At 40.3% G+C, this 12,300-nt stretch overlaps 2 protein-coding genes across 2 annotated transcripts; one reads left to right on the top strand and one right to left on the bottom strand.

The window, feature by feature from the left end:
• Positions 1 to 24: 24 nt before the first annotated feature.
• Positions 25 to 6,730, bottom strand: LOC133533445 (uncharacterized). Its single transcript, XM_061872428.1, has 5 exons — positions 6,439 to 6,730; positions 5,408 to 5,541; positions 3,874 to 3,993; positions 2,864 to 2,971; positions 25 to 1,226 (listed from the first exon to the last, which is right to left on the bottom strand). The coding sequence occupies exons 1-5, from the start codon at positions 6,614 to 6,616 to the stop codon at positions 1,152 to 1,154; spliced, it is 615 nt and encodes a 204-aa protein (XP_061728412.1). The 5' UTR covers positions 6,617 to 6,730; the 3' UTR covers positions 25 to 1,151.
• Positions 6,731 to 7,935: 1,205 nt separating this feature from the next.
• Positions 7,936 to 8,880, top strand: LOC133533449 (uncharacterized). The gene has a single exon (XM_061872432.1). It carries the CDS (start codon positions 7,936 to 7,938, stop codon positions 8,878 to 8,880), a length of 945 nt encoding a protein of 314 aa, XP_061728416.1.
• Positions 8,881 to 12,300: the final 3,420 nt, after the last annotated feature.

The raw sequence follows: 12,300 nt of genomic DNA on the forward strand, positions 1-12,300 counted from the left end.
TGGGTACTTAGACAACGATATATATAATATATAAATATTTAAATAGAAACACCCATGACTCAGGCACAAATATCCGTGCTCATCACACAAATAAATGATTTTACAAGGATTTGAACCCGAGACCATCAGCTTTATATGCAGAGTCACTACCCACTAGGCCAGCCAGGTCGTCAAATTGGATGGTTGACTTTTTTTGCGGGTTACCTTTATGGGTTACCCTCATCTGTCAGAATATTATTTGTCAGAAATACACTTCGCATAATACGTATCGGAGAAAAACTTCAGTCTAATCGCACGAACGACGACGCACAAATATATACTTGCCATAATAGTCATTACGCATAATATTAATTTGGCAGGATTTTCTAAGTGGGTTAGGTTAGGGTTTTCTGCCAAATAATATTACGCGAAAATAAAAGCGCGAAGTAATATTATGCGGAAAACAGAATGCCAGAAGTATTTCTGCCAAGGATACTTCTACTAAGTAACATTACGCAATACAGAAATGTAATAAACAACTTTCTGCAACACATTAGAAAACACCAACCATAAAATGCCAACGTAGTGAAACAAAAAGTTGATTCACCCAGTTATTTATGACAACTTTAGGGGTGTTTAAAGGTATTCATGGCGTTGAGAGGGTTCAATATTAATTTATCTTGCTTACTAGTTTCCCAAACTGAGCGTCAAACTTAGTCACACTACATTTTGACAAAAATATTAGTTTAAATAATGAAATCGATATACTAAGTACAGCGCTATGTCAAACGAGCTGATAAATGTATATTGTCCGTTTTTAATATAAAAAACTAACCCATCGATGTAAATCAGCACATATCTAATATCCATTTTCCGTCGTGTGCGAGTTGTTGAACGTGTATATCCATCGTAAGGCTGCGCCAGCTAGACGTGTATATCCGTGTAAGACGTGTTTGATATAAAACACTAACCGATCGACAACATTCATTGTCCGGAGTATCCTGTGCGAGTTGCTGGACGTGCATATACGTCGTTGGCTGAGCTGGGGGACGTGTATATCCGTATCCATACAGGGCGTGTTTAATATAAAACACTAATCCATCAACGTAACAGCATATATCCAATATCCATTCACATGATGTGAGTTAGACGTGTACATCCGTCGGACGTGTTTAGTCGGGCAGCCAGTGGCCGGCGCGCCACAGGAGGCAATGTGGACCGCTGTACGAGTTGTTCGATGTGTTGGGCTGCGAAAAAAAATGGGTCAAACATTATACAATAAAATTCATGAAATTTTTCACCCGGGTCTTTTTCTTTGTAACAGTGTGTAATTATTACTTATACACGGTGTAACACGAGGAACCCAAAAAATTAAAACCACGCATTTTGGGGCTAAAAGAAGGAAAAAATAATGAGTTTATGTAAATTTATTAGAAGTATTAGAACAAATTCAATTATTTCACGATGCATTTGATTCCAGCCTGGGGCACTCAGACATTTATTAACACGCTTTTATTAGGTCGACCTGTATGTAACTAACTATGTAATGGAATCTAAGGTAACTAATTTAAAAATCTTCCAAGGATCGTAGCGTCATGGAAATTGGCAGCTGTATGTTGTTCTGATGACAATACAATAATATGGTACTGTCAAACTGATCTGATGATGGAGCCGGAAGATATGAACTGGAACTTCATGATGGAACATCGTATCATAGCTGTGTTTGGATTTGTTAGAAAAGTCTTGTAATGAACTTTGACCACGATTAGGTTTCCAGGTCTGATGATGAAGCCGGAAGATAGGCACTGGCATATATTACATGATGGAATATCGTTTCGTTTTTGGTTTTTACGTGCATTAATAAAAGCGTGTTATTCTAGTGTTTTTTAAACTATTAATTTATTTCAGTTTATGTAAGTTTCGCCAAAAGAATTTTTATTTTGTTTGATTTTTTTTTTATGTATTTGTACCTAAAAATCAAATGTTATTAGTAAACCTCTCAGTTAAAATGTTTTTTTTTTTCGTAAAACTTGTTTTTGCAAAATGTTATTCGTCAGTTTTCTACATCTATCAATAAGGTTATTTAGACTACGCTCCAAAATGACTACATCGCCATCAAAAAGGCGTTTTGCACACATTAACAATACGAAGAGTTTTTTTTTAATTGGTATCAATTCTGACACTTGGTGAATTCCAGAGAAAATGACATTTTAGTCTTTAATTGTGATCAAGAATACACTGTTGAATTGTATTTCTTTATTTGCTAGATTATTTGGTTAACACAGGTTACATCAAAATATTAGTCCAGCACAATTCTGCCGACTTACGGCGTGCAAATTTTACTACAAATACTTAATGACTAACATGCATTTACTCTATATTTACATTTCATGGATTAATTATTACTTAATAATGTCAATATTTATAATTTGTTAGTTACACAAATAATTAAAACCAAAATGAGTATGATAATATTAACAAATGTCCTACAGAATACATTACATTGTATTATTTAAATTATAATTGGGTACAGCCAATTCAAATACAATTAAATTTACAGCCCTTTATTGCGCATACTTATTAAATCTATAATTGGTTTCTTTGAAATCTTTCGGGTTCCTCGTACACCATGTATTTACATAAAACTACATGTGAAAGAATAATGGCACCTATATTTCAAAAACTTGACCAATTACACTTGAAATAGATACTTTTCTGTACTCTTTTGAATTAAAATCCAACTACGGTATAGAGCGTCTATTTTTATTGGTCGGACCCGCAATATACGGTCATTGCCAAAGTCGGTCATGGTGAACCAGGGGCCAGATCATTATGACAAAAAATAAATCCGATAAAGTAGGTCTCGTGTGTGTGGTTCACTTACCTGTTGTGGTGCATAGCGGTGCAGCAGCGGACGGTAGCCGGTGCCCAGCGTGGCCAGCATGGCGGCCTGCGAGCCGCGGTGCGGGTATAATGGTACTATTGACGTTACCTGCCAACACAAACATGTAATACAAACATGGGCATCCCACTCCTTGGCATGCCCTGCCCGAGTCTGTGTTTCCGCATGAGTACAATCTGGGTCTCTTCAAGGCTAGGGTAAATAGGTATCTCATAGGTAAGCGTGCTCCACCGTAGACCGCATCATCACTTACCATCAGGTGTGATCGTGGTCAAACGCCTGCCTATCCTCCATAAAAAAAAAAAGTAAACGATGGAAACTTTGTATTATCTTTAGTGATGTACCGACTATTGATTTTGCGTTCGAATGGCCGATTTGTCGGCTAGTCGGCAAGTAACTTTCGTCTAAGGTAACTTGGAAAACAGTTGTTTTGCTCCTTCGGTCGCGCTATTAAGATTAATATTAGCTTATCTATGACAAGAATCCTCATTCAGTTTCTATCATTCTGTATTTTCTTATTGAAGGCATTTCCAAGGCTTCATATCCCGTACGTAGTCGCCAGTCAAGAACCCATCCCATGAGGTTAGCGGTGAGACGAGCAATCTGCTCCATCCCTGGCTCCAACTCTTAAATTTTGCAATAATATTAACAGTTTTTCTGCGAATTGTCTCATTCTTTTATCTTTCTTATTCCCGCAGGAAAATCATCGCACCACAACTCTCTATATAGCTCTTTGAGCTACATACTGGGTAAAAAAAATGACTTAATATGTGTTCAAAACGCGAAATTTATAAAAAAATTGTAGTGGTAAGTCATCAACGCTATGTACGTCAACTTGAGTTTGTAAAGAGAAATTAATATGCGACACCTATCTTGTGCGGCGCGTCATGTTGAGCCTTGTGGGGATGCAGTACGGTTGACATTGGGCTGTGGCCGCGCGCGTCACTTGACGTGTATGGCGTTGAAAGGGCTAATAATGAAGAAGCACTCACGCTCTGCTCGTAAGGGCGGAACACGGCGAGCGGGCGCAGGCTGGCGGCCGCGCACACGAGCAGCACGCCCCACGCCGTGCCCACGTACAGCGCCCCGCCCAGCGCCGCCAGCGCCGTCACCTGCCCGACACAATACTCCCACATGGTACCTCGTTTAGGCCACTTAAACCACATACACCGTGTTTTTATTGAATTTCGTTAACTTCGTTGTATCGGTAAGTACGTTTAAGGAAACTAAATGGAATAGTTAATTTTCAAAAAAAAAATCTTTGTTTTTTTTTTTACTATTTTTTTTTTTATAAAAGGTAACTAAATGTTGCATTTAGCGTTGTTGTAACACGGGCATTACATTTAACTCAACCAAACAATTGAAAACTGTGATATATCAATGTCATTTCGAACGTCGATCGTCCGAGATAGTACTTACGTTTAGTAGCAAATGTATGAACTCGCACTAAACACTAATCAATAAGTAAACAGGCCCTAAGGCAAGTGTACACGCTCGTAAGGGCCTTATAAGATAAAAATTAATGATTGATTATCTCCGAAATGGAGTTGATTAGAATATCGGTATCTTTGAGAAAGTTACTTAATTTAAGCTCAGGAATGCACCCTCGAAATTAACGCAAATAAAAAAAAACACTGTTTATAACTACCACGTAATTATATTTGTTGACTCGTAGAAAAAGTATTGTATGCAACGTTGTATAAGTGGGCCTCCTCCTTCGGCTCCGGCTCACAATGTAACCCATGCCACTCGCCTTTTTTGACCCTTATACAACGATTGCATAAAATACTATTATACTTCGGCTAAATTGGCATCTTTAGTTAAGTTTTATTAAAACTTTGGTCAGGACAACAAGGATCTTTTATACAGTAGCAAAGATAATTTGAAATAGAGGTGTATTGTCAAAGAAATCTGTAGGTATTGGCAAAAAGTGGCGCCATCTCACCGAGCACTACCTAAAGGTTATGGCGCCATTGCTCGAAGCGATGCTGCCATACCTTTGGCCTTTGATCTGTTAGATGGCGCCACTTTTTTATATTTAACAAAAAGTAAAAGTAATCAGTAAAAGAATAAGAATCAAAGTCAAATGGCGTTCTAAAAGTTTTAATCATGTGTCGAAAATGGCAGTTAATTTACTGTGGCTACAAAGGTTTCTTTGACAATCCACCTCTATTTTAAATTATCTTTGACAGTAGTAAAGTTAGTATGTTTCGGAACACTCACTTCACACCCGGCCGAGCTAATCCATTGAGACAGACTCTAGGTGTAGGTATAATTGCCTGTGTAGGCGGCACTTTTTAATATTTAACACATATCAGTGAAAGAATAAGGATCAAAGTCAAATGGCGTTCTAAAAGTTTTAATCATGTGTCGAAAGATGGCAGTAAATTTACTGTGGCTATAAAATTTATTTGACAAGCCTCTATTTCAAATTCTCTTTGGTTCAGATAGACTATACTAATGAGTTGCAGTCTGATGAGGTTTGACGACTGGTAGACCTTGAAGTTGTGAAAGAGGTTAAGTTACCCGGCCGAGGTCCTCGCCGGGCCGCGAGTCCAGCGCGAGGGACTGCAGGCTCTCGCTGCACGGCACCAGCTTGCTGCAGTCCAGGCGCGCGGTCTGCTGGCGGCTGCGGACCGACCACTGGTACACGCATACCCCTGGAAATACCGGATCGATATAGAGCCAGTTGCACCTACCACACTAAAGTAGCCATATAAAAAAAATACGTTTAACGGTGACGGATACTTTAGTGCCGGCCCACAGACAAATATATTATCCACATTACCTTTAAAACATGAATTTTCACTGTCATCTTATGAAAAATGTGTAACGTATATTAGGCACAATACTGGCACTAATCTTTTGTTGTTTATTGATCGTTGTGTTTCCTAAATAAAACCCTGAAGAAATTAATCAGTATTCAGGTCTGCTGACTTTCTAAGGTTTAACAAGGGTAATTAAGGGATTTCTATGTACAATAAAGTGTATACATACATACATACAAACAATGAACAAGGGTACCGTAAGTTAAGAGAGTGGAGTTTTTGAAAAAATCGTATCGCTTTTTTTTAGATAACAATACTGTTGCCAAAAATTTAACTATTGCTAATTAAAATTAAGCACTCTATTTAGGGCCTTCAGCGATTAGAATCCTAATTTCTTGACTTTCACTCGATAGAAAAAATCACAAACTCGGGTCTAAAAGGCACTTTAAAAATTTGTAACAATTTATGCACAAAAGCTGTATAAAAATTGCTTCTGAAAATGCGCAATTTTATTTTTGAGGGAACTCAGCGTTAACGTTTTTATTTTTTAATTTGCAGCAAGATAAAATTCAAAAACATGATATCTGCGATGGAGCCTTAACTTAGGCTGTTGGTAAGAAGTTATTAAGGTAAGGTATGGACTAGTCGGCAGTTTGGCTACGTGAATTTGATTTGTGTTAGGTCCAGTAGTCACAACTCAGGTACCTTCTACTATAAAATCACCGCACAATTTATTTACCATCCGCCTGAAATAAGACACCGCAGTTATGTAGTTATTTCTCTACTCACCTGGTTCACAGTACAGGGCCACGTAGGGCTCCTCAGGGCTGGCGGCCAATAGGGTGACACGCGGGGTCGCCGGTAGAGGCTCGGCCCCACACACACCGGTAGCGGACACGGCGTAGGTGTACAGACCTGACCCGCCCGCCCAGATCTCGAACCTAACGACATGTAAGTGAGTTAACATTCACAAGAAGCTAATTTGCAATATCAAATATAAAGAGGACCGGAAAGGAAACCCAGTATTGCTCGAATCGAATATGAAAGTGGCTGAGAACCCGGCACCTCCCGCTCCGAACCGACTAGGAACTGCCTGCAAGTATTATACAGACAACACAGCTTGCTCGCGGTGCCCAAATCTGTGAGCACGAACCCGCCCTCCGCTTCCGCGTCCGCCTCCGCCACCTCCCTCTCCGAGCGGACGGAACTACCTGCAAGTGTTATACTAGACTCACCCTTGTGGCGAAGGCATGGCGGCGAGACAACACAGCTTGCACGCGGTGCCCAACTCTGTGAGCACGAACCCGCCCTCCGCTTCCGCGTCCGCCTCCGCCACCTCCCTCTCCGAGCGGACGGAACTACCTGCAAGTGTTATACTAGACTCACCCTTGTGGCGAAGGCATGGCGGCGAGACAACACAGCTTGCTCGCGGTGCCCAACTCTGTGAGCACGAACTCACCCTCCGCTTTTGCGTCCGCCTCCGCTACCTCCCGCTCCGAGCGGACGGAACTACCTGCAAGTGTTATACTAACTCACCCTTGTGGCGAAGACACTGCGGCGAGACAACACAGCTTGCTCGCGGTGCCCAACTCTGTGAGCACGAACCCGCCCTCCGCTTCCGCGTCCGCCTCCGCTTCCGCGTCCGCCTCCGCTTCCGCGTCCGCCTCCGCCACCTCCCGCTCCGAGCGGACGGAACTACCTGCAAGTGTTATACTAGACTCACCCTTGTGGCGAAGGCATGGCGGCGAGACAACACAGCTTGCTCGCGGTGCCCAACTCTGTGAGCACGAATCCGCCCTCCGCTTTTGCGTCCGCCTCTGCTACCTCCCGCTCCGAGCGGACGGAACTACCTGCAAGTGTTATACTAACTCACCCTTGTGGTGAAGACACTGCGGCGAGACAACACAGCTTGCTCGCGGTGCCCAACTCTGTGAGCACGAACCCGCCCTCCGCTTTTCCGTCCGCCTCCGCTACCTACCGCTCCGAGCGGACGGAACTACCTGCAAGTCAGTTAGCGTCGAGTGCTCGTTCCGATCGGCTGTTGCGCGACCTACCGTGTGACTCATTTGTTTACGCCGCCGTGCGAACGTGTCTCGTTCATACAATAACCAACCTAATTATTACTGTGACTGAGTTCTATTTAACTTGAAGTGTCGTAATTACATTAATTGCACCATGATTTGTTTAAAGTGCGAACTCGAGGTTACTGATGGTGTTTTATGCAGTGATTGTAAAGGAAGTCTTCATTTCGGATGTGCTGGTCTCCTGGAAACTACTCATCGCAAGATGACCAGCGAAAAAAAAGCGAGCTGGCGTTGCACCACTTGCCGCGGTGTCGGAAATATTCCGACACCCACTAATGTGAAAAATGCGAAAGTAGAAAAACAATCGCTCCCGGCGAAGACTAACAATACTCCTACCGGGTCCAGTGAATCCAGTGTCCTTACTCAGCTCGAACAAGGATTTAAATCCGTCCTGACGGAAATCAAGGAATTTCGAGCCGATTTCGGCGTCTTGCGGGCGGACCTGCAGTCTTGCAAGGACAGTGTCAACAATATCGAAACGAAACTAAATGAGTTTGAACCTCGTTTGTCAACTGCAGAAGACCGGCTTAGCCTTTTAGAGGATAAATCCACTCTCTTGCCTAGGTTGCAGTCGGACCTAGATAAAGCCACGACTATTATTTCTACCCTCCAACAGGAATGTGAGGCTCGCGAGCAATACTCAAGAATAAACAATGTTGATATTTCTGGCCTGCCTTTTAAAAAAGGGGAGAACCTTATTAGCATTTTAGAAAACATATACGCCACAGTGGGATTAAAATTGGAGGTTCAGAATATAGATAATGTTCAACGGGTGCGACGGTTCCATAGTGTGCCCAGCGAAGAGGGCGGCGATAACGATTTCGACCGGTCGTCGAATGTACGTGAACCGGCGGTGATCGTAAAGTTTACCCGCCGTATTTACAAGGATGAACTTCTCTCGGCGGTGCGAGCTCGAAGGGGCATCACGACATCTTCTATCGGCCTCCCCGGGCCAGCTGTGAACCTGTACCTGGGTGACCACCTCACTCCGGCCAGTAAGATGCTACTCAAGCAAGCGCGTGAGCTCAAAAAGGAAAACAAAATCGCCTACCTATGGATAAGGGACTGTAAAATTTTAGCTCGAAAAACCGAGACGTCTCAAGTTATGGTGATTAATAAAAACTTCAATTTCAACAAGTTTAAGTGACTGTTTTTATTAGTATTGTTCATTGTCATAAAAATAAGTGTTCGTAAAATATGTATATTAACGATACCCTTTATTAAATCCTCAGCATGTCTCGCTAATGAAATCGCTTCCCTGTCTAGCCGCATAAAAAATAGTACTTATTTTTCGTTTTACTCGCAACACCCACCCTCTCCATTTATATTTAATATACTCTGGTACTCAGAGACTACGTGGTTCACTCTGGCTTTAAAAATAATAAAAACATTTATACTAATTCATGTATTCATAAACTTACTGCCGGCCTAACTGTCAATTTAACAGGTTATTATCAGAACGTAAGGGGACTGCGTACCAAAACACACAGTTTTTATTCGCAGGTCGCATTGCTAAATTATGACTTTATATGTATTACCGAGAGTTGGTTAAATGCACACTTTTTTGACAGGGAAATCTTCGACAGTAGGTATATTGTTTATCGTTGCGATAGATCAGCTGGCTCGAGTGGGGCGGAGCGGGGCGGGGGGGGGGGGTGGCGGTCGCTGTGCGCCGGGAGCTCATGCCGACTCCGCGAGACTGGCCCTGTCCCTCTCCATCATCCTCTGAGTGCATATGGTTGTCATTACCTATATCGCAAACTGATGGTCAAGGACAAATATTCTTAAATATTTGTTGTGTTTACATTCCGCACGGGCCGCAATATAGGGATACATTGGAAAACTTTTTTGAAATCTGTAGTGAATTAATAATAGATAGTCCAAACGATATTTTTCTTATAACTGGTGATTTTAATATTTCTGACGCACGATGGGTTAAAAATGACTGTTATAAAATGACCTTAGCTAACAACAACAGTTCTCCTCTACAATTGCTTAGTGAGTTTTTATCATACACAGGTGTTGAACAATACAACGGTTGTTTTAACATTAATCAACGTGTGCTTGATCTCATTTTTTGCAATAAAAATTGCATAGTTACAGTAAGTGATGATGTTTTAACACCAGAGGATTTGCATCATAAGGCTCTTCAGATTGAACTTAACTTAGATTACACACCACCGCTGAAGCCGGCTTCTACTTACGTATACCGTTTTTATGAAGCTAATTTTAATCAAATAAATATTGAATTATCAAAAATTCACTGGATCGAATATTTTCAAGGCCGTGCACTGGAGGATTGTGTAATACTTTTCTATGACATATTAAATAGATTGATTGACAGGTATGTTCCAAAGGTACCGCAACGTTCATCGTGTTCAAAGCCCCCTTGGTATACTAGGTCTCTTAGAAGACTTCTGAATGAGAAAAAGAAATACCATAAACTGTGGAAGACTTTCAATAATCCCTTAGATTTCGACACTTTTAAAACTATAAGAAAAAGAATTTTAAAATTGGAGCCAATATGTTACAGAAATTATATTAACAATACTGAAGCCAAAATTAGTACTCACCCTAAATTCTTTTGGACTTATATAAAATCAGTTTTTGTTAAGAGTGGTCTCCCACAGCTTATGCACTATAAGGGTATGACAGCCTCAAATGGTACACAAATATGTGATTTTTTCAATCAACATTTCCACTCAGTTTTTGAAAAACCTACTGTTAGTTCTGTTGACTTGAATAATCTTCTACCTGTAAATGATACAGTGTTTGATATGGACACTATTTTTATAACTAAAGACCTTGTTAACAAATATCTTAAACGTATAAACATTAATAAGGGTGCTGGTCCTGACGGTATACCTCCCATCATAATTAAAAGATGCTCCTCTAGCTTGACATTGCCTATAACTTTACTTTTTGAGAGGTCTATCAGGGAGGGGTGTGTACCTTCACTTTGGAAACAGGCATTAGTTACACCAGTACCAAAAGGTGAAGTTAGCTCGGACATAGAGAAATATCGCCCTATATCGAAATTGTGTCAGTTTGGCAAAATTTTAGAGAAGATTGTTAGTGATCAGCTTTCTACTGCGATGCGGCGTCATATCATTCCAAACCAACATGGTTTTCTTAGTGGTCGTAGTGTCGAATCGAATCTTCTATCTTATACAGAAGCCATATTAACTGCGCTAGATAACAACTGTCAAGTGGACGCTGTGTATACCGATTTTGCCAAGGCTTTCGACAAGGTCTGTCATGAGCGCTTACTTATAAAGCTGTGGCATTTTGGTATACACGGGGATCTTTATCGCTGGATAAAATCCTATGTAGAAAATCGTTCGCAGGCCGTAGCTGTGAAGGGACATATTTCTCATTATAGGTCTATCAGTTCTGGTGTACCGCAGGGTTCCCATTTGGGGCCCTTGTTATTTGTCCTGTACATAAATGATATCACTGAATGTATCAAAAATTCAAACATGCTTTTATATGCCGACGACACGAAAATTTTCAGAGTCATACGAAATCCAGAAGATTGTACTTTACTACAAAACGATTTACATAATTTCCAGACTTTTTGTAACACAAATAATCTTTTCTTAAACCCAGAAAAATGTTTTGTTATTAGCTTTAGTAGAAAAAGGACAACTATTAATTTCAAGTATGATCTTTGTAATAAAGAGTTAACTCGTGTGAACCAGATCCGTGACCTCGGCGTAATCATGGACTCAAAGCTTACCTTTGTACCCCACATTGATAATATCTTAAATAAATCTTTTAAGCAGTTGGGATTCATATTGCGCGTAGGTAAAGATTTCAGGAGACCTTCGACGTATAAGATATTATTTAATAGTTATGTCCGTAGTCGATTAGAATTTGCTAGTTCAGTGTGGAACCCGCTATATAAAATTCATGGCGATAGAATAGAGAGAGTGCAAAAGAAGTTTGTAAGAGCAATTGAATATCGCACTGGAAATAAATACATAGATTACACTACCGCTATGAAAAGACATAATATTTTACCCTTGAGCTTGCGTCGCGAACGCACTGATATTATAATTCTCTATAAAGTCATTAACAACATCATCGACGCCCCTGAGTTATTAAAATCTGTTTCATTTAGAGTACCCCGTCGTTGTGAGCGAGCATGTAGAAAGAAGAACCTCTTTTATATTCCTCGTAGTCGAACCGCATATGCGAGAAACGGTTTCATTAGAAGAGCATGCAGGATGTATGATGATAAGTTTCAAAATGTAGATATTTTCAGTGAAAAGTTCGGTAGTTTCAAACAACTTACATTGAAATGTATTAATGGACTTAAATTAGATAGTTAACTTTAATTACAATTATTGTTTGTTATTAGTGTTATTGCAATGTACTTCATCTTTGCTTTTATTTTTGTTAGGATGTACGAGCATTATTTGTAACTTCAATTTGGCAACTTAGAATTTCAGGTTTAGTTTAGTAATTATATATATTTAGGTTATATGGTTTTCATACTATATTTAAGGAAACTGTAGGTCTATAAGTCTATTACCCTATATTGTAAAAATTTATGAATATAAGA

The sequence above is a fragment of the Cydia pomonella genome, unplaced genomic scaffold (genome assembly GCF_033807575.1).
Source record: "Cydia pomonella isolate Wapato2018A unplaced genomic scaffold, ilCydPomo1 PGA_scaffold_166, whole genome shotgun sequence".
NCBI classification, from domain to species: Eukaryota; Metazoa; Arthropoda; class Insecta; order Lepidoptera; family Tortricidae; genus Cydia; species Cydia pomonella.

Bases quoted from the DNA above. Each gene is read 5' to 3' on its own strand.
- LOC133533449 (XM_061872432.1), top strand. From the start codon at position 7,936: ATGACCAGCGAAAAAAAAGCGAGCTGGCGTTGCACCACTTGCCGCGGT.
- LOC133533445 (XM_061872428.1), bottom strand. From the start codon at position 6,616: ATGTTAACTCACTTACATGTCGTTAGGTTCGAGATCTGGGCGGGCGGG. The intron at 5,542-6,438 runs GTGAGTAGAGAA...CGGTATTTCCAG, and splicing joins GGCCCTGTACTGTGAACCAG to GGGTATGCGTGTACCAGTGG. The intron at 1,227-2,863 runs GTAAGTGAACCA...TTTTTTTCGCAG, and splicing joins ACCGCTATGCACCACAACAG to CCCAACACATCGAACAACTC.